Source organism: Osmerus mordax, chromosome 4 (genome assembly GCF_038355195.1).
Source record: "Osmerus mordax isolate fOsmMor3 chromosome 4, fOsmMor3.pri, whole genome shotgun sequence".
NCBI lineage: Eukaryota > Metazoa > Chordata > Actinopteri > Osmeriformes > Osmeridae > Osmerus > Osmerus mordax.
The window spans coordinates 17,012,252-17,034,929 of NC_090053.1; the positions used below are offsets into that span (position 1 = coordinate 17,012,252).

General features: G+C 47.8%; 1 protein-coding gene across 3 annotated transcripts in view; it reads left to right on the forward strand.

The window, feature by feature from the left end:
* Nucleotides 1–22,678, forward strand: part of prickle1a (prickle homolog 1a) — a 24,545-nt gene continuing 1,867 nt past the window's right edge. The window contains exons 1-7 of one of the 3 annotated variants that reach the window (XM_067234279.1): nt 1–227; nt 16,786–16,981; nt 18,799–18,912; nt 19,602–19,736; nt 20,675–20,878; nt 21,122–21,308; nt 21,739–22,632. In XM_067234279.1, coding sequence (XP_067090380.1) covers nt 16,802–16,981; nt 18,799–18,912; nt 19,602–19,736; nt 20,675–20,878; nt 21,122–21,308; nt 21,739–22,632 — 1,714 coding nt within the window. In that variant the 5' untranslated portion in view covers nt 1–227; nt 16,786–16,801. Of the gene's footprint in view, nt 228–16,785; nt 16,982–18,798; nt 18,913–19,551; nt 19,737–20,674; nt 20,879–21,121; nt 21,309–21,738; nt 22,633–22,678 lie in introns of those variants that run through there. The other 2 variants (XM_067234280.1, XM_067234281.1) reach the window with 2 other exon arrangements.

Genomic DNA, 22,678 nt, shown 5'->3' on the forward strand with positions numbered 1-22,678 from the left:
AGATGAACGCCAGAAAGTCGTTCTTTTGTCCCCTCTATTTCCAATGTATTTGCCAAATTTTTAGGTTAATTTATCTGCTCACCGCAGGGAAGGCTACACTTCAACGGCATAGCTTGGCACTTTCTGGACTTTTCATCCTATGCCAATGAGACGCAACGTGAATCATTTTTGCAAGTTCAGGAATATTGGTTCCGGACACTTTGTTTATCACAACTGAACAATTTTGGGTAAGATTATTATTGTATTGTTTACCGCATTCAGTGTGAGTCGTCTTGAGTAATGCCTTTTCAGCTGCTGTTCGTTAAGCAGTTTAAATCAAGCACCACACACCCACAGGTATTTGTATGAAACGGATATTTAAATCCCTGCATCTCTAGGAAACGGTGCACGTATTCAACCGTGAACAGACTAAATTATGGTATTCCTCACTGTGTGACATCAAAAAATGTTATATTGTGCATCATAGTTTACATGATGCAATTAATTCTTTTCCAAAGGACTGAATTCATTCGAGTTCGCGTGGAATAAACTGGGCTCATATGTGAAATACGTTTACAAAATCTGGTATAATGCTTTCGATTTCGCGTTTAAATGAATATGCGGAGAAACGTGGTCTGGAAGTGGGGTGTGTGGGATCGCGGTGCCCCCCTAGTTTCCAGATGTATGGACTCAGCTGTCGCCTGTCACTTTGGTGACAACTGGTCGGCGCACTGTGCCCACTGTGGATCCGCCGTCCTGTCTCAACTCGGAGCAAGCGGAGCGGACAACCGGTCCCGTGGGCGCGAGGGAATGTGTAAAGCATGTTCTTATACAAATGTAGCCAGTTGCAGCATTTGTAACCCTCGCTGTGTTGCTGTTGATGGAAAATGTCAGAGTTGGACTGCCCCAATGGAACCCGAAAGTAGAATACTTGCTCAATGTGAAGAAAAAGCTCACATCTCAGCTCTCTCACTCATAATAGTTCCAAACAGCTAGTTGTATTGGGAATACAGGCACACGCTTTAGATTCAGAAATGTTCCCGGTGGGCTGACTCAGTCTGCACAAAATATAAAAAGCACGAGGGAGCAGTCCATGTTATATTTAACAAGGCTCTCTCACATAATGCTCCCAGTAGGGGACAGTAAACATCAACATAAGCCATTAAGCTTGTATGCTCTCTGGAGGCTTGTTCTGTGGCGTGGCCCTGGCTCAGTCAGAGAGCAGGAGGATGGACTCAGCCTGGCTCGAAATCTGTCACTGTGGCCACAGCTGGGGGGCTGGATGAAGAAAAACACAGAACTGGGTTGAGCCCCAGCTCTGTGCCCCCCCCCCCCCCCCCCCCCCCACTCCCACCCCTCAAAGTCCCCTCTGACTAAGCCTGATGGCTGGGGAGGTGAAAAAAGAGCAGTCGGCTCTCACACATCGGTCGGAACCCTCTCATGCTTGAAGGGACTTTGTGGAGTATGTGTTGGTTTGCTCTGGACACACGGCCAGCCTGGAGTCTGGTTCAGTTCAGTTAATGTGGTCAGCCACGGAATTTTTGCGGACTGAGACAATTTTCACCTTTTCAGGAATTTGTGTCATTGACAGAATTGGTGTTTCTGTGTTGCATGTTTAACTGGTCAGTGGAGAAAGTGTGTGAACACACTCTGGCACTGTGTGTGTGTGTGTTTCTTGAAAAAAATAGGGGAGGGAAACTCAGATCAGAAATCTAGGTGGCGGTGTCACCTAGTGGCTGGAAGATAGACTCACTCCCTTCAGCAGGGTTTTTACCCGTTATAGCAGCTGACACTTCCCTAGGAAAGTTTTCGAAGTCGGGCGAGATCCTAAACCTTTTAATGCTAATGACAGCTGAGGACAACATTACTTTAGTTAGACAATCAAGATGACCACGAGGGGAAAGCTGAGCATTAGTGCTGCGTGTCCAACATGCACTGGTTTTACATTTAGCTCACAGCTCAGGACATTCTCTGATGTTTATCTGAGTTGTGTGTTTTCTGTGAAGAGACATCTTAATCCATTATAACATTTATTCGCCGTTTGACCAAAAATATGGCTGATAAACATACCAGCTGTGATCCTTTGGTTGTTTAGATGACCTCGCTTAAATGGCATGTTTAGGAAATGAAGTGTTTTGGTCGAGGTCTTGCTTGGTTGTAAATCGTTTATTACAAATTTATTTATAATGTACAAGAATTTGGGACAAGCGTCCCATACATGATTATGGATGGACTCCAAATGTCAAGTCATGTCAAGATTTCTCACTTCATGGACTCTCGGAATTCATGATTTCCCGAACAGAAGAACCAAAGAGCATTTATATTTATTTCTCTCTAACATTAAGTGGATCTAAAAAGGAAAGCTCCAACTCATTTTAAAGTCTCTTGGACATCGTCTTGGATTTTTTTAAATTCTTATTGGCCAATGAAGCGCTCAGTAGTGCTAATTTAATCATGTAAAGGAGACAGTAGTAAATTCTGTATGTTGTAAGGCATTGTTCAATCCTCCAGGGTTTGAAAGGGCTTGAAAAGATATGTCTGCTTATTCTCAAGGGAGGCATCTTATAATACGTCTTTCTACCAGAGAGACTGACTGCCCCCATGACATAAGAACTCTTGTGTTTCAGCACATTCGTGGGTCTTTGCAGTGAGAGAAGTGGAGCAGACCGTATCACAGACAGGAATCCAATCATACACAGTGGGACATTTTGTTGTGTGTTTGTTCATGTGTGTGTGCAAGTGCAAATGCCAGTGCATGTTTACGTCTGGAACACACATGCACACGCAGTGTAGACACCAAGCCAAGTGTGAATGAGTAGAATGTAAGTCTTGGTGGGTGCCAGAGTGTATACATTTACCTGTTGATTTAAAACCCCAAACCAATGAAATGTACACAGTGACCTATTTGTGCATGGCAGGATGAATCATCTTCGTGTCCGTGTAAATCGCTCATGAGCCAAACACCCTGGCAGGCTTTTTATCCCAGACTGGCCAGCCAGACAGGCCATTTTGTTCTAGGGAGCAGTCTGTCTGAAGAAGCCAATCTTTCATGGCCTGAGTGCAGCGAGAGGAGGATAGGAGTGTGCTGCCATAGACAAACTGCAGAGCAGATCCCCACCAGCTATAAACTGTTAGTGGTAGCTTGGCAGGGAGCTGTACGCAGTGTGGCTTGTTTTAAACGCCGGTGGTCTCCACGCACACGGACACTCGGGCCGTGTGGTAAATGGCTGTACTTGGTCGGTCATTTTTAGACCTCTGTTTCTGTGTGGTCATTTAGAGAGGGAGGAAGTGGACTGAGCATTCATCGTCTTCATGTTTCCCCATGCAAAACGAGCCGTCTTCTCAACCTTCAACATGCTGATGAGTACAAGTGAGAGATGTGCCGGTGGCCCCTATTGAGTCCACATGCTAAGCATTATTCTAAAGGGATTAAAGCTAGTTAGTGATTTAGCGCTTCCAGACGTAGCTCTGTTTATTAGGAGTTACAGGACGATGTCTGCTTGGGAAAAACAGTCTTGGCTCACACTCTGGATTTAATGCCCTTCCAGATCTCTGCCTACCACACTGCGTAATTGTGGGGGGAACCATCAGACCACCAAGATGATGAAAGTCATTCACACGCATAGATGCTTCATTATGTCCTACATGTGTTTATACCATGATGCTTAGTCTCTTGGAAATAAATCATCTATAATATCCATAACACAGGCCATAGAGAAAAAGATGTATGGTCTTTCTTCTAGCCGAGCTAGCAGTATGTGTGTACACAGTACACCTCTGTATATGTGACCCATTGCCCCAATGGTTGGAAAGGTGGTAAACCAAACAAGACTGACAAACCTGGGTCTGGTTTGACCCCTTTCTCCTCATTATTTTCTCCTCCTTTTATTTTCTTATTTCTTTTCTCCTCCTCCTCTTTTTCTCCTCCTCTTCACCTCTTCTCCTCCTCCTCTCCCTCTACAGGGATCCTAGTAATCACAACGTCACGGGAAGAGAAGCAAAGAAAACACATTACTCCGAGATAGTCATTAAAGAGCACAGCTAATTTCCCTGGTCCACTACAGGGGATTCTTCTAGAGCTTTCCGGACCCCTGGTTGGAAGAATGCAAAACACTTGTCCCTCCTCCTCTTCCTATGGGGCTCATTCCTGCGGCCTCTGTTGTCAGAGAGGTCGAGTCAGACAGAATTGATGATATGGAAAAGGTCAAAGGGATTTTAAAAATGGACTCTGCTGAGCATATTTTGTATACAGACAACAAAGGTATTTCCTGGGATATGCTTCCTAAAAGGTTACTTGCCGGGGACAGTTTGGTTGGCGTCCAAAAAGGTTTTTCTCAAATCTGGGTGGTGGTGGAACAATGCGTCCTCTGTTCTGTATAACATGTATTTCATTGTTACAACTGTATGACAAATCTTTTCTTTTTTTTTTGGATGGCTGCCAACTTAGATGGTCCACAGTGGTTGCATTGTCACCATTTAGAGAAACCCATAAAGTACAGCACATAGACAGGCTTGAATCTAACTCTTTTTTTCTAGATAAAGGGACTACTCTGATTGAAGTTCATATCAAATGAGTCACTGAATAAAGACTCTCCACTACTATTGAGGTGAATAGGCCTTAATTAACCCCTTCTAGCAGGATGAAAGAAACCCTTTGTCCTGGCTCTGCCCTGTCTTAATGGTTATCATCTGGTGAAGGGATACGTCCCTAACATGATCTTCCAACCCAGCACATACGAAGGAAAAAGCCAGACAATACGATGCACAGACACTCCCTTTGGAGCCAACCGTGGTGATGCTCCCATAGTGCAACACTTGACCTATCACCCCACCACTCTCCACAACAAGCACTCATATTAGTTCCGGGGGACGTTTTCTGCTGTTAAGTGGGTTTCAAATGAACACACATGCTTGATAATGACTACAGAACTGTTACTACTTACTGTAGACCCTCTGCAGGAGAGCAGAAGGATAGGCAGAGGATAAGGTTAGGGAATTGGGCTAGTAATCTGAAGGTTGCTAGTTCGATTCCCGGCTGTGTCAAATGACGTTTTGTCCTTGGGCAAGGCACTTCACCCTACTTGCCTCGGGGGGAATGTCCCTGTACTTACTGTAAGTCGCTTGGGATAAGAGCGTCTGCTAAATGACTAAATGTAAATGTAAGGTAAAGGGCCTCTATTAATGTCTTGAGAGAGGACATAGTTCCCTATCCTGTGGAGTTGTGGTGGAAAGGCTCTCTCTCCCTCTCTGGGTTTCTAGCGTTCTTCTTCCATCTGAGTCTTTCCCTTCTCTCTCTCTGTCTCTCTAGATTTGATCATGAGATCCCGCCCTTAGTGAGTTGCAGTCAATCCAGCATAAGCAGTCACACCACCTCTAAGGAGATTGTCTGGTTTCAAACAGGGGGTTGTCCTCTCCCTCGTGGGCTGCTGACATGAAGTCATGTCTAGCTAGTGTGTCATCTATTGATACGGTGCCATGGGCATCATTATGTCTCCATTCAGGGGTAGATTAGCGTGGTCCAGCACTGAAAAGGAATACTTCTCTGAGCAGCTATTTCTGCAGCGTAGGTCGACTCTTTAAATCACTTTAACACACTTCCACATGACTCAAATCCCATCGTGTGGTCTATCAAGGTGTTTTCGATGAGACATTACACCAAGTTTAGATGTGTTCTCAAGAAAGCAGATGTGACTGACATGGCTCTCCTGGAGTGTTGATGTCTGTCCTCATGTAGAGGATGCTGCTTGTCAGCTGGGGGAGGAAGCCACGATGACATAGGGACGGACGGTGAGCGGGCTGTTAGCTAGCTAACGTACAGGTGGGTAAATATTGACGAAGAGGGCAACTGAGGACATACCTTGCAGAGCAAACCCCTGGGCCCACAATAGAACCAGCCAGATGACAAGGACTGATTTGTTTGCTCACGACGACCTCCCCCACAGCTCCTAGAGAGTGGAGATTTCAAAGAGGGGAGCTTTTGTTTGGTATGCTCACACTGTCTTCCTGTTAGGGGTTGGGCTCCGAAATAAAACAGTGGAGCAACACACCAGATGTGAGTCTGTGTGTATCTGTGCACCGACACACACTGACACAATCATGGGCAGCAGATGACTCAACGATGGTAGAACGATCAATAAAAATTGGTCAGCTGTTCACAAAATGAAATATAAAAATGTTTACGTCATTAGAATGACCAGAATTGTATTGTATTAATTTTTTAAATCCCGCATGGGCTGACAAACAGCAAACCAAACGCCTAACCACTCCCCGCTCATAAAAGTGGATTGAAATCATTTAGCTGAGTGACCTCAGTATTTGCAGCTCCAACAATAACACAGAGCTGCTGACAGAAGGGGACTTGGTCAGGGCCCAACCCAGGCCTGGTTTCTAAGAATAAGCCCTGGGCAGGGGGGAATGGCATCCCTAATCTTCGGGGTGATAAGACAGGCCTGAACTGGTGTCCTGTTTTTCATTCCTCAAATACACCACATGGATAAAGCTGCTGGGGAGGCAGCTCCTGGAGGCCACTAATGGGCCCGGCCTGGCCTGCGTCTGATTCGCTGACATCTCTGGGGACCTTCACCAGGCTCCAGACCCTTCCCAGACACACTGGGTTGCGTTAGCGTTCATGAGTTTGAGTATTTGTTCACTGGAGTGTGGAAAAGTCTCAAGGTCTCAAGACCTTCCGATGTCTCTCTATCGCTCTGTATGTCTACAGCACATTTGATTAATTTAGCAGAGGCTTTTATCCAAAGCTATCTATCATTGTAAAACTTCCATAAAGCCAAGGCAGTGGACATCTTCCGTCACTGTGATGGCCCTGGTCCTTTCACCGTGTCTACGATAGGACTCCCAGTTCTAGTCTGGTCTCCCGGGGCAACAGTCTCCAGGGAGACGGGGGAGCTGACCCCAGCCAGCCCATGGCCACGGTCAAACAACAGGTCTGCTCAGCCAACCAGCGCTAAACCATCTAGCTGGACACCTCAGCCGAGCCCTACCCTGAACACCATCGAATAAAGAGGTCTGGATGGGCGACGTCACTGTCCCCTGACCCCTGACCCCTTGGAGCTCTCATCTTGGTACCTGTGACCGCTAGCCACGTGATGGGGTGAAAGGGTCAACATCAGAGCCTTGGGGAACCCATGGAGGGAAGGGTGCAATTTAGCCTCTTTTCTCTTCTTTCTGCTTTTTTGTTTTGTTTTTTTACTAGCACCTTAATGACTTAAATTGTGTCCAATTAAGCTGGGTTAGAGAGAAGCATCCCTACTTACAGCAGTCAGAGTTTCCTCTGTGCAGCGGCACTGGAGCATGTGTTTAATTAGCCAGTTATAAAAGAGTGTAACGGAGTGTTTCTCCTGGAATGTTAATGATTAGTGGGATCTTGACTGAGCAGCGCTTAACTGTTTCGAAGTATTGTTGAATGCGGTGGTCGCCTTTTGAAGCCTCGCAGGTTTGGAAAACGCTTCCATGTGTGGGAGCGTGGATGTTTTTCTTTTTACACTGCCTCTTCTTCTTACGACGACCTTACAGCTCCGAGCGCTCACACCCATGTTGGTTCGAGCAGGCGGTCCGCTCACAAGCTCAAGTTTAGCTCGGGGCTAAAACCGAAACAGGAAATGGTTCTCTTGACATGCTCGGATATAGTGTTTAACTCTGAGGCCAGCTTGAGAGGACAGCCCAGATGTGTGAACGTTTCTGTTGAAACGTTTGCGGCTTGCGTGTCAAACGTTATGAAGCCGAGGTGACCTCCAAGTCTGGAGAGAGGTCAAAGGTTATTCAACGAGAGCTGGATTCACCTTGTGAACCCAGAAAGAGTGTTGTTTCAACATGAAGAGGAGAAACAGGACACGCTCATACCTAATTGGTTTGTGAAAAAAAGCCCAACACCTTTTTAAAGCTTTAACGGAAAAAAACTACAAACCAAAGAGGAAACAAAGTTTCAGGAGAAAGGCACAGCAATGTAGCGTCATAACCGGACGTTACCCTTTAAGCTAACATGTCTATTCATTACCTTCAGAGTATGTAATGCCAGGGGGACCACACATGACAGGACTGGCCCTTTGCTGATGCAGTGCTTTTGTGAGTGAGAGTAAGTGTGGAGTGTAAGAGTGGCCCATTCAAGCCCAGGCCTATGCTGTGTGTAAACCACCACATCCTTTGTTAAGTTATAGTGCCCTCAAATAAAAGGGCTTCCTCCCTTTAACAGCCCCGGGAACTGAGGCGCTTCACTTCCCATTGTTCCCAATGAGGTCCAAGCTTTACAACTGGGTGAGAGGCTGTCAAATCGAGGGTGAAATACGATGACTTGTCTTATCCGACATTCCAGCACTGTGGCTGATGCAGTTCAACAGTAATGTTACTGCTATAAAGTGGAGAAACATGTAGTCTACCGCCCCAAGACTAAGAGCACTCAGAGATGGTATATGTAGACGTATTATGCAATGCATTGGCCTTTGAATACTACACTGGGTACAGAATAGAAAAGAACAGAACAGAATAGAATAAAATTAGACCAGCTGCATACTCGTCGACATGATGTCTGACATAGTGTATTCCTTCTACAGTGATCAACTTCTAAACCAGGGTTATATTTGTAACAATACAACTTGATATCCTTATGAAGCATAATCCAGTTATAAAGCGTGAAGAATTTGATAAAAAAATTGCAGTGATGCAGTACTGGTGGGATTATTTTGTTCTACTTTGATCTTATCAACATATAATGTATTCAAGGTTTGTAATCAAATAAGTATGCAAAACTGAAAACGGAATATTCTCTAATCTTTTCCTTTCCATTGTCTGATGCTGAAATTGGTTTAAACAAGGTCAAGTGTGTTTCAATGTATTTTTCCACAAATCTTCAAAACAGGACATTACAACAGATACATTAAAACTGGAATAGTGTGCTCTCATCTCCCCAGTGTATAAGTGTGAAAACTGGAAGAGAGGTTATCTGAGGGTTATGGAGCTAACCAGCTCACAGTCTGACCTGGGTTTGTCACTGCCAATCTAGCTAAGTCAATATCAATGCACTGACTGCTCCACCAGTTGACCTTTTTCTTCCCTCTTTCGAGGCGTAAAAGGATTGTTATTACAGTAGAGTGATAGGCTTTTACTGGTCTTTATGACTCAAGCTTTTGTTGGGCTTGTGTCCTGCTAATACCCATTGGCAAGTCATTTAAGCCTTGAGACAGGCCTACTTTTATGATAAGGTAACTCACACATCAGTGGGTGCCATTCCCAACAATGGTTGTGAAGGACAGTAAACAGTTAGATGGTTTGGGCAGCGTGGATTGACCTTCTCCCTGCCCCTCCTCAACTCCCATGCTAGAGCAATCAACTTACATTCACCACAGCTGAGAAGATCTCAGTCAAACAATGTCCAGAGGTAGATTAGCCCCGAGGGGTGAAGAAGTATGCTAACAAACCGCACAAAACCAGAGTTCTTTACATTCTGCTTTTATCATGGCTGGTTTGAGTTTTACGGCTCCGTTCTCAAGGGCGAGGCCAGTTTTGACCCAAAGAAGAATGTCTCTTTACCGTGGGGCGTTGGTGCTAGTGAGGACAGTGTCCTGTCATTGTTGGGGCATGCTGGAGGTGGCGTTGGGTGTTTTTACTGCGCTGAGAAGGTGCAGACCAGGTGTGGGGTGGTGGTTAGGTCGTTGTGGCTATGACAGGGGACCAGACCGTAAAGCCCCAGGAGGACAGATTTATGAGTCATCTGGTGCTCCCGAAGGTTAAAGGTCAGGGATGTTGGGCCGTGTCTGACTTGATATTTCTCAAGTATCCGAGGTGAACCTTGAACTGGGAAACTACATCTCACTCCAACAATAGAACTGTACAGTGTCAGAAGGACCAGCAGAAGATCGCTCTGGATAAGAGCGTCTGCTTAAATGACTAAATACAAAAGATGCAGGCCTGTCTTTTTCTGTTAGCAGTCATGTTCTATGGAATTTGGTACATGACCAAAAAACAATAAATATATACACAAAATGTGGGGTTCTATGACCACCAGATGGGATATTCTCTTTTGATTACTTCGTAAGGGAGTCTTTGTGAGTTTTAAAAACTATGAGTTTTAGTTCTTCAGGTCTTCTAAAATACACACGTGCGTATTGCCCTTTAGAACTTAGTCAACTTGTTCGTCAACTTTCTCCCAATAAACACATTTTAGGCTGGGAGACATTAGATAATAGTTTACCATTATATAGCCTACTACTTATTGAGAAAATCTATCAATTGAATAGTTTTACTTTCAGCTATGCATTCAGGAATTTCTTAAGCTGCAAACCTTCTTGTGTTGTTTTGCTGCATTTCCGTCATGTATTTCTTGAATGCCCTGCAGGCAGGATGCAAAGTTTTCCCTCCTCTCTAAGACTTGCTAATGGAGCGACAGCAGTCCTTTGGGCCAGCACAAAGGACTGTGTCCTGTCCTGACACCAGCTGTGAATGGAACTCCCTGCCTGCATGGCCTTGGCTGCTGCAATGGCTTTGTCTACATACACACACACACACCCACACCAGCATAACAGTGGTTTGACTAGAGAAGGGTTGGGTTTTATAAGTCAATGTTGAAGAAAGAAACATTATTACTTCCATAACTGGCCTCTCAGGGTGATAAACTTTGTTTTGAGATGGACATTATAGGTCTGCTTGGCCAGGGTTTGACCCAGAACCAAGTGTTTTTGTTTTCAGAGGCAACAGGAAAAGCCTCACCTTCTGACATTCCTCAGGAGGTGAAGGAGACTGGGAGGTCAACTGGTCTGCCGGCTCGTCTCAGAGCCATCTCTGACAGCGCTGACAATCACTGCCTACAAACGTATTCATATCCTAAAAATGACAAATATCGTTTGTGTGTATTGCTGGCCGCCAAGAGTTTAGCTGGCTTAGATCAGATTGCATTGTGGCAAGTGAGTTTTAAAGCAGCTGATTTCTGTGTTTGTAACGTTATACCCCCAAGCTTATATCTCCCTCGAGACAATGCTGATAATTGGAGCTTCCTCGTGGATGTGGCTCACTTGTGTTGTGATGGCTACTGGCATTCATATGGAAATAGGCCGGTGGATTAGAAAAAGGAGCTGGATCACTCTGTCTCAGTGTTGAAGAGCTGCTGACAGTATCAGGGACTGGGGCTGATGAGGGTTGTGCTCCGGGTGGAAGTTATCTACAGTTTGGGATGGCAAGTTAAACACAGTCTGTTATCAGCTTTCCATTTATCAAGAGTTGATACACAGAGTGAGAATCACTGATGTGCTTGTTGGGCAGAGTTCCTGAGGGCTCCTTCACTGATGGCTCTCATTTGAAGTGTGTTTGAAGTGCGAGGGGAGGGTCACCAGGGGGAGACGCCCGTTTTGAGTGGCTAGTCTTGGGGTTAGGGGGTGGGCTCAGAGAGGGGTGGAGGGGAGCTGGGTGGGGGGGCAAGAGGGGGACGGACATCTGGTTGTTGGTGCTGCCCTCCTTCACACACCTTCAAACATTCCCTCACACACACGCACACACACACACGGACACACCTCTGGCTTTTGCCGTCCTTGCTTTGATATGGGCTGTTGCTGCGCTGACAGCCCTGGAAGACGAGACCGCGTGCAGGGGAGGGTGAGGCTGCTGTCCTGGATTTAGAGCTGCCGAAGAAAGAGGGAGAGAACGAGAGGCAGACAGAGAAAGAGGGGAGAAGTGAGAGAGGGAGAGAGGCTGGAGCCTGGAGACATGCAGCACAGACCACAGAGCAGAGTGAGGACTGAAGGACTGGAGGACTGAGATAGATCTTGAGAGTCTGGGTCCAGGAGATTTGCCCAATACTGAGGTAAGACCGCTAAGGGAACATGACTGGAGTGGATCTAATCTGATTTTCATTGGAATGTGATTTGATTGGGAGTCAGACTTTGAGAGGCTGTAAAAACTAGGCTGAAATGTCTCCCAAACCGCCAGTGCTTCATAGGTTGAGGTGGGGGTTCCAAAGAGACTTTATACTTTTTTTTTCTTCTATATAACAAAGAAGAGAGGACGTATTTCTTGATTTTGTTGAGTTGCAATATCTCACATTATGCTCACATGACTTAGATTCGATTTGCTATGTGTTTCATATCATACTCAATGTAAGACCCTGGACATGTTTCAGGTCACTGCATCCCTGCTCTACAGAGTGGTGGGAGGGTGAAGAAAATTGGGATCATCGTTTTTTCTTCAGGCGGTGTGAATACAGGTCTGCAGTGGGATGTGCCAGTGTGTGTGATGGATGGGATGTGTGTGACAGCAGCACGTGTGTGTTAGGGAGCGGGCAGGAAGTGGTCTGTCTCAGAGGGTTGCTAAGGAGACGTCGCTCACTCCCATTCAATCCCCAATAACACCCCCCCCCCCTGGGGTGGAGGGAGGACCCTGGAGGTCCCCCAATCCTGGAACCAGTGCCCCTCTCTTCAAGTGAGACCCATACACTCACAGGCGGGCCACCTCTCTTCTAATGTTCTCCTGGTTAAAGTGGAGTGTAACATTTCCTTTGAGTCTGGTCCAATTCTGTCAATGGTTTGACTTTGGCTGGGATGTATTGCATAAGGATATCATATGTTTATTTTGTAAAGCTTCACTTAGGTACGCACAAGGTTGTAAAATTGAAGAAGGATCCAGTTTTACTTTTGTTAGTAAACGTCACGAAAGAAGGCTGAAATGCGGAAAGATTTGTAACTGGCTTTCTCATGGGTTTTTTCAACAAGGGCCTTGTGAATTTTTAACAGGTGACGAGTTGGCATGAAAAAAACGTACGTTTATTGGATTTAAAAACCATCTGCTGTGTATTTTCGGAGAACAGAAATATCTTGTTTGTCTGAAAAACAGACGAGTCAGAGTCCAAAAAACCCAACTGGAGACTTTGAAATGAGTATCGTGTTATCCCTCCTCCAGCAGAACCGACCCAGCATCCCAGGCGAGTCCCAGCCAAGTCAAACATGTTGGGCCTAGCCAGTCTGAAGGAGGGCCATGTGTTTAGTTGTGTGCTTGTCCATCATTCATTTCCTTCAGGAACATTGACATGAATTTGGATCAGAAATGGCTCATTTTCCTTCTCTGCTTCCAGGATGTGTTCATCTGAGGCTGTTTCGCTGTCGTGTTTTTAGCTGAGTGTATCTGACAATGAGCACTCTTGGAATTGAGCTCTTTGTTGAAATGTCAATATATCACCTCCCTAAGAAGGAAGGGATGTTAGTTTGCAGTTTGTGAAATGGTCTTTACATTCTGTGTAACAACCACGCACTGTAAAAGTTGTTCATTTTCTTTGAATAATCTTTAAATTAATAATATTTTATCTATAGAATAATCCTTTTGTTGTCCCTGTCATCTCTTCATATCAATACTATCCCTCTCCATTGTCAATAGAATTTCCATACAAGCCAGTGGTGACTCCTCTTCCTTGGTCTCAACCCCCTCCTGACCCCCTCCCTGCCCCTCCTGGCTGGAGGCTAGAAGGGCCTCTGTGGGCAGATCAGTCAGATTTGCAGTCCAGAGCTCCCAAAGCCATGTTAACAAGCACCTTTACAATAGAGAGGGGCTGTTAAACATTCAGGACGGCAGGGGTCTGGCCTGTGTGGGAGGATGAGAGGGAGGAGGTGGCAGATACCCTACAGACCACAAGCTCCTTGTTGAAGCTCACTTTTTATGTTCGGCCAAAACTACGAAGCGGAAACGGTAGTCAGTTAGTGGCAGGGTGGTGAAATGGTTCAACGGCCGGACAGCTCATTGAAGAAGTTGTACGGTTGGAGTTTGGAGGAAATGAACTGGCTAACATCTGAGGGGATAATTTGCATACATTTGCATTAGCAAACTTGCAGCTGCGGTTCAGAAGGAAGGTATTACTGACATCAGCGCTGCTGCCAACTCAGGTATCCTGCCTGTCTACTCTCCATAGAACTCTGGCAGAGATGTATCTCCGGTCTGACATCCCACATTGAGTCAGGCCAAGTTTCTAGAGGCTGAAGGGCCTTGTCTGACACGCAAAAACATCTTTCCTACAATTGTAGTAAGTGTGTCTGATATAGCGTGAAGCAGCACTGTAAAGTTTCATCTGTTCTCTTTGGCTGAACTCTATACTATAGTTAGCTGCCTCCCAAGTGAAATCCACCCCATTCTTTAACAAGACCTCATTTTTTTGTGGGTATTTTAGTCTCATTTGCAAGTCAATAGACATGAATAGAACAAGGAGAGTGTTATTCCTCTCGTCTGAAGACAGGCTATCTGAGTTTTGAGGGCTTTAAAACCACGTAGAGAATGTAGAGATAAGAGACCTCACCTTCAAGGGAGAGAGACTGACAAAAAGGCCGGAGGAGGCAAACAGGCTCTTCATGGAACAAGCCTCGAAGTTGATTCCCTTGTCAAAGAGAGCCATTGTTGAGGGCATCGGAGGCGTTTCGACGGGAGGTGTCATACCCTAACCGCCTGACTTGACACTTTGCAGCACAATGCTGCCATAAAGCTCTGAATCGCTCAACTGTCCTCCCCTAACAGCGTCGTCCATCATACTTGTGTCTCGAGGGGATTGGTGTGGGCAGCCTTGAGGACGGCATGCCAGTTGTTGGCATGAGTGAGATATGGTGGTGAGGGTGAGGGTGTGCAGCCCGTCCTTGGGACCAGGCGGTGGGTACGAATAGCCGGTAGCTGCCTGCTGTGTGTGGAGCAGTTAATCATTCCTCAGGGGTCCAGGCATGCCAGCCTGCTATCTCACAAAGAGCTGATGCTAAACGAGAAACAGAGTCAGACCATACAGCTGACACTTGGACTGGTAGGCCCTTGTAAGTGTGTGTGTGTGTGTGTGTGTGTGTGTGTGTGTGTGTGTGTGTGTGTGTGTGTGTGGATGGACAGTATGTGGTACGTGCACATTTGGTGCTTTTGTGTGTGTGAAGATATTGTTAGTGTGTCCTATGCGTGTGTGTGTGTTTCGGTGTCTGTGTGTGCGTGTCTGTAAACCACACTCTCCAGCATCCATGCATATATGACATTCCAGGGGTAGAGCATTGGTTTTAGTCCTCTAGTCTCAGGCCTGTGTTCTTCAAAGGCAGCAGTGGAGGGTGGCCGGTTTTCTCAGCTGTCTCCCACCCCTGCATGTCCTGGCCCAGCCATGGGGGTCTGGGGGTGGGGGAGGGGTGGGAGGGGTGAGGGAGGGACGAGGGAGGGGTTGGAGTTGTGAGGGAGGGTGGGGTGGGCAGTAGACTGTGCTGTTCCTGGCTAGGCTCCTCAGATCTCTCAGTCAGAACTGTAGTGAGATGAGAAATGACCACAACTGCACTGTCCTTTGTTCTGTCTGTGAATAGTTGCCCCTTATGGGTTTCCAGCCAGGCATAAACTGTCCAGAGACAATGTACCTTTAGTGTGGTAAAGGGAACCTGGAATTAAATTAAGTTGTGTTTGGTGGTCCTTAAAGGCTCTGCGTGCCTCGGTTTGACAAATCATCTGTGGAATAATGTGAAGCGATGACCGAAAGTTTACCCAAAACCTTTTGGATCTGAGATTTCCGCGACATGACAGTATTCATCCTACTCTCCCATGTCTCGCTGTAACGTTGTCCGCAATAAACTTTCACACTGTCTGTGTGGTTTATGTGTGCTAGTGTGTCACACAGGTCTGTGCGTGTGTGTCAAATGTAATTCTGTTGGTGTCTATGTGTGTGGGCACACACGTGGGTCAACCTGGGGGTGAATCAGCCAGCCTTTGATCTCTCGGCCCTATTTCAATCCCCCCATGTCAGTGTCCAGACAAGTCAGTCGTTCCCTTCCATCCATCCCTTCTTCACCTGTCTGCCAGTGCTCAGTCCACCCCATCCTCCCTCTCCCCCCTCCATCCAAAAGATGAAGGGATGAACTTCTAGACCCCCTCTTCCCCCAGCTCTGGCAGGTTGAAAAACAAACAGCCCTAGGAGAAGAGAGGAGAAGAAAGAAGAGAGAGGGAGGAGAAGGGGGGACGAGCAGGGCCTGTGGACATTCCCCATATGGCAGCGTTATCCACAGGGTGGGTGTTTCTCTAAGGCTAGGCCAGTGTTTATACAGGACTGGGGCTCCAGTGATGAACCCATCATTACAAGCCATATGTCTGCCTCATATGGGACACAGCAGCACAATGAGCTATCACGTACTCCCCTCCTCAACATGTGCTATGCAGATACGCAGGAACCTTGAAGTGTGAGTGCTCAATGTCTGGTGTTAATCCTGGTGTGTCTTTGTTCAAGACAGGGTGAGTTACATTACAGGACAGGAATGTGCTGTCTCAGTTCACCCTAACCCTGGCCCTGACGTTGAATGCGGGTACTTATTGCACGCAGGGCTAGCTGTTGGTTACTGTCACCAAACAAGTCAGGAAGTCACCTTGTAACACTTCTGGAATCTTCTAATGGAGCTCGGAGGGAGCCACATGAGGAGGCATGGGGAGATGACACATTACCACAATGGCGGTGACTGAGGCACAAGTCCTACTTAAGATGTTCCTCAAATTAACAAACCCAAGCCAGATAAATAAAGGAGCTGTTTATATGTTGCACAGTAATGGCCTCTCATGGACGTCAGCCCACATGAAGGGCATCTTGATGGTGTGACTCAAACAGTGGTTTAGTGCTAGAGCAATGTCGCCTTGACTCAAGGAATGTGTTTATGTATTGGTAATGTACTGTGTCTGTATCATATCTCTTTATCATGTCTCTTTCCGTAACACAATTCTCTCCTCTTTTTTCCGACCTTTTCATTCCTCCACTCCTCCCTCCCACCCTGCCTGCCTCCTTCCCTCTACCCCACCTTCTCTCCATTCCTCCCATCCTCCCTTCCTCTCTCCCTCCAGTAGAAGTTGAAGTCAGATGAACCTGGAGAGTTCTGCAGGCTTCCACCAGGGCGGCGTGGCACGCCAGAGGGACATGATGGAGCAGAAAGTCAGCAAGCTGACGTTTGGCTTCCAGCGCAGCTCCACGTCGGACGACGACTCTGGCTGTGCTCTGGAGGAGTATGCATGGGTCCCCCCCGGCCTCCGACCGGAACAGGTGAGCTGGAACACGATGATCGCTCTGCTCTGTGTCCCGGCATGTGTTGTGTGCATGATCCTGCAGTATAAATGTAACCGGGGGATTATTAAAGACTCTTCTACTTCCTTGTGTACTTTCTGTCACCATTTTAAAAGCTACAGAACACTGTGATACAAGTTCTAACCTGACATCAAACTAGATGTTTAGGGGTACTCATGTACAGTGCAAGACTTTAGTTTTGGCCTTATTTTATTGTTTTCTGCTGAGAAAAGTTTGACTGTTACTTGAGTGTTTCCTTGGTTTATGTGTGGAATGCTCGGGTAGCTAAAAAGAAGTGACCCGATTCTAGCTGCTTGTTGAAGAGAGCTTCTACGTTGCTAACCCATTTCACTGACCCAGAAATATGTTGTTCCTAAACATTTTCAATGATATCCATAGCAGAGGCCTCCTGTCGAGCAGACTCTCTTTGTTTGAGACAAACGCAGTCCCACCCTGCAGCCACTTAGAGACAGGATGTGTATTTTTATTTACAAACTGCAGCACGGAAAAGTCTGCTTGTGATTAGACAAATGCAGGACTTTACCAGGAGGCCTTAACTACCAATAGCTACCTCCTAACCTACCTAGTACCTGACTGGCTGAACCAGGATTCAAGAGAGGCTAGACACTGCCTTTTACAGGCCCATCCACAGCCCTGGCTTTGTGTGTCTGTCTGTGTGTGTGTGCGTGTCTGCCCGCAAGGAGCGTGATGTGGCAACCTCCCAAATCGACTTGGGGAGGCCCTCTTTCTCTCTCGCTCTCTATCCCTTTTCTCCCTCCACCTCTTTGCTCTCTCCTCCTCCACTCCACATTTAAGACCAGCACACATGGAAGCAATGAGAGATGAGGAAAGAGAAAGAGGAGAGAGAGAGAGAGAGAGAGAGAGAGAGAGAGAGAGAGAGAGAGAGAGAGAGAGAGAGAGAGGAGAGGATGGGGGAGCTTGCGAAGCAACAGGAGAGCCCCAGAGCCCATCTACGCAGGGCCCCTTTGTGTAGAAAATGCGTGGGTCAACTGTAATGCCTTTACTGCTGCTATTCTCCTGAATGGCACGCACATTACGGGTGATCATTACAGTGGAGAAACACACAGCTTGGCTAAGAGCCTCAGGATCCCCAGGTCCCAGCCCTGGGGTGCAGGATAGGGCCTAATAGCAGGGGGGAAAATGTGCATAATTTATGGCCAGGCCAAATGTGTGTGGGGGGGTGGTCTTAGGGGGATGGGAGGTGAGAGGTAAATTGCTGTCCCCTCTAGACGGTCAGCAGCAGGAAGCCCCCCCCCCTCCCTCACTCAAACACACACAAACACACAAAACATACACGCACACACAGGAGAGAAGCTTATTTCTCCTCTTTATCTCCTGACTGTAATAACCCCCCAGCCTCATAAAGCGTCCTTCAGTTGCAGCTCCCCAAGGGTCAAAGTGCCACAGAAACACTAAAAGACACTCATCTTTGTCCCTGCAGCCAGTGTCAAGCATATGACAAGCCCTCCCTTCTCCTCCCCTCCCTGAGACTGTAAAGACCGGGCGGTTTACTTAACGGAGTCATTATAGGCTCAATGAATATCGACGATTTCTATCTTCACTGTCCACATTAAGTTGACATACCTGTGGTACTTAAGTCTGACATAGGAGAAAGAAACACACTAGCTGTTGTCTATCATTTTAACTCCCACAGGAGCAATAAAGAGGGATTTGATTCATTTCAGCCTCTCTAACCTCTCCGTTCCTTTGCCTCTCGTCCTCTCCTTTGCTCCCCCCTCCACACTTCTCCTCCTCCCCTCTCCTCTCTGATCCAGGTGCAGTTGTATTTCTCCTGTCTGCCTGAGGACAAGATTCCCTACGTGAACAGTCCTGGAGAGAAGCACAGGATCAAGCAGCTCCTCTACCAACTGCCTCCGCACGACAATGAGGTATGTGTGCGTGTTGTTCGTGTATGTATCATAAAGTCAGTCCCAATGGGCCCTCTCGTTGAAGACATTTTTGCCGAGCCACCACCCGTTGTCCCACCCTCCCCTTTCAATTCGCCCGACTCCATCTTGTTTGAGGAGCAGCATCTCTTTCCTCTCCTTTCCTCCCCCCGCCCCTCCCTTCTCCTTTCTCAGCGACAAGATAGCCTTTCTCACCGTCACAGAGGGATTTAGGGTCTCCAGTTTGTGTTGGGACACGATGCTTCTCAAGGGATGTCTTTATGATGTTTGCTGGGAGCCTGTGTGTTCTACCTCCCTCGGTTCCTGCCTTAGTGCCAGTTTATGTGAGCCCAGTGGGGTAGAGGGATGGTGCTCTAGGAGCCTTTATGTTCCTAAGGGTGTCACTACAGTGACACCCTTAGACACAGAGGTCTACCCAGGCCTGCGTGTCTTCTACTTGGCTTCCTGCCTTTGTGGTCCAGCTCTTGATTTCACTGTAAACACAAGGCTTGTTTGTTTAAAAGTCGGCTTCGCCCCATGTTTGGGGTGGTACAGAACCTCTCACAAATTGGATTCGGAGGAGGGTGGAGGAGTTTGCAAGGGCAAGCAGGGGTCACGGGTGTCTTTTCTCCCCTGTGCCAGGACACTGACATGGTGCCGCGCTCACCTGCTTCCTCCGTCTTCCTCCCCAGGTGCGCTACTGCCAGTCCCTCAGCGAGGAGGAGAAGAAGGAGCTACACATGTTCAGTGTCCAGAGGAAGAAGGAGGCTCTGGGGAGAGGCACGCTGAAACTGCTGCCTCGCTCTCTTCTACACGTCTGCCAGCATGTACGTGCCCAACGTGCAAGCACGTGCACTCACACGCGCACTTGTTGTAGGCCTTTCCTTCTGTCATGGTATGAGTGGTGTTCCGTTCCTCCACACATAGGGAGAGCGAGGAGTTCGGAGCTCAGTATTAAACCATGCTATGTAACAGATCAACTAAACACATGCTGGATCTGCAGCCATGCACATCAGCCAGAAGCTCCTTTTGATTTGTTTGGAGTGCAGTTCCATTATTTATTTTTAATCCCTGTGCTTCAGTACAGTGTTTTATTCACTGTTTACTATGGTCTGTGAGCAGCCCGGGGGTGACTATTAAGTTTTGTCAAAACACAACCCCAGCACAGGCCCGCTTCGCCTCACCTCACTCCGCTCCCAGTGACATACGTTTTTTTGTGTTTTTTTTACTGTGCGACTACAGTCACTGTTCATGGCCTGTTCATGTATGTGTGTGTGTGTCCCCACATGGCACCCAGACAAATAATTGAGAGAACACATCAACCACAGTAAGACCACAGGCACCACAGTCATAATTCCCTCAGTCGACAGATGCCACATACACTGAGGGGGATAGACACAGATGGAGGGGACTGTGCCCTGTATCTCTACCCCCCAGCCCCAGGCCCGGCCCAGTCACAGAGCTGCAGTGGGATGAACTGTGGTCACCAGATGACACCCGCTCCCAAGATTAAGGCCTCGCAGAGCACAGTCTGCAGTTGCATATGAGAATGGGCAGGACATTGGGGAACATCTGAGGACAGTTTGGCCTAAAGTCATACAATAAACATTTCGAGTGATTGTGTTCAACCACAGTTTCATAATAATGTAGCAAAACATTTTTTGGGTAGAGACTGATTGATGCAATCAATCAGTAGGCGTTACATATTGTGGCTGTGGTGAACAGAATGAATCTGCGTTCCTGAGTATTGTCCTGTCCATCGCAGTGTGGGGAGAACGTGAATGGAGGAGAGATGGCCGTGCTTGCTTCAAGGGCCGGCCCTGGCCTGTGCTGGCACCCAGCATGCTTTGCGTGCTCCACCTGTAACGAGCTTCTGGTGGACCTCATCTACTTCTATCAAGAAGGCAAGATTCACTGTGGCAGACACCACGCAGAGCTGCTGAAACCTCGATGCACAGCCTGCGATGAGGTGAGCAAGGACACAGAGACTCCATGACTGACTCACCGACTGATTCAGTGAATTACTCATTTTCTGTGAGACAAAAATAAACAATATAAACTCAGGAACTTGTGTTCTAGCTATGCCTCAGGTTTAAACTTGTATCTTCAAATAGAGGAAATCCTCCCAGCTTTATTTTAGAAACCGTTTGTTGAACGAGTTCTCTGTCATTTTCCAGACATTGACTATCTAACCGTGTGTTTATTTCCATAGATTATCTTTGCTGATGAGTGCACAGAGGCGGAGGGACGCCACTGGCACATGAAGCACTTCTCCTGTTTCGAATGCGAGACAGTTCTGGGAGGCCAGCGCTACATCATGAAGGATGGGCGGCCATATTGCTGCGGCTGCTTTGAATCGCTCTACGCCGAGTACTGTGAGGCCTGTGGGGAACACATTGGTGAGAGTTTGTTCTGGGATATTCAGACTAGATGGTTGTCAGTTTTTCTCGGTACTTCCCTGGCACTGCCACTGTCAAATGAGTTCTTGATTCTAGAAAACACACAACAACCGTCTTGTATTATTATTATTACCTGGTACTGTCCATGTGCACTGTCCAATACACTGCTGTAAAGGAGCTGTCTTTTTTGTCCACCGTGCCTTGTAGCTAAGATTTGGTTACATTGTGATGTGGCTAGTGAATACAGACCATCTCTAGACTCTGACCACCGAAATCCTTGCACTTCTGATTCTTGATCTTCTGCTATACCTTCGACATGCACCATGTTGTACATTACTTTGGATAAAAACAAATGCTGCCAAATAAATCAAATGTACATTTAAGTGTGAAATCTGCAGGATATTCACCCTTCGACCCCTTTGCTTCCTAGGTGTGGACCATGCCCAGATGACCTACGACGGGCTCCACTGGCACGCCACCGAGAGCTGCTTCAGCTGTGCCCAGTGTAAGAGCTCCCTGCTGGGCTGCCCCTTCCTGCCTCGCCAGGGACGCATCTACTGCTCCAAGGTCTGCAGCCTGGGCGAGGACGTCCAAGCCTCCGACTCCTCCGACTCCGCCTTCCAGTCTGCCCGCTCCCGCGAGTCGCGCCGGAGCGTGCGCATGGGGAAGAGCAGCCGCTCGGCCGACCAATGCCGCCAGTCGCTCCTCTTCTCGCCTTCCGTCAACTACAAGTTCCCCGGCCTCACCGCCGACGCCAACGACGACACGCTCACCAACAAGCTGGCGCACATGAGCCTGTCGGACGAGCGCTTCTGGCGGGGCCGCGGAGAGGAGGTGGAGGCCCCCGAGGACCGGGAGGAGGAGTGGGCGGAGCACGAGGACTACATGACCCAGCTTCTGCTCAAGTTCGGCGAGCACGGCGTCTTCCAGCAGGCGGACGAACCGCGGCCCGCCGACCCGTGGATGACGGAGACGGAGACGGAGACGAAGCTGAAGCAGGAGGTGAAGGCTGGGATGGCCGGCAGAGGCGGTGGGGTCGGCGGAGGGGGAAGCCAGAGCCTGGCCAGTAAGAAGTACCAGGCTGATATGTACTGGGCCCAGTCCCAGGACGGGCTTGGGGACTCGGCCTACGGCAGCCACCCTGGGCCGGCCAGCAGCCGGAAGATCCAGGAGCTGGAGCTGGAGCATGGAGCTGGAGCGGGCTTCCAGAGAGAAGAGAAGCAGTGGTACGATGACTCGCTGGAGTGCATCACCGATGAGTTGAAGCAGGCAGAGCAGAGCGTCAGAGACTCCATGGACTCCCTGGCACTCTCCAATATCACCGGTAAGAGCGGTTCGCCTGAACGTGACTCCACTGAGGTACTGAACTA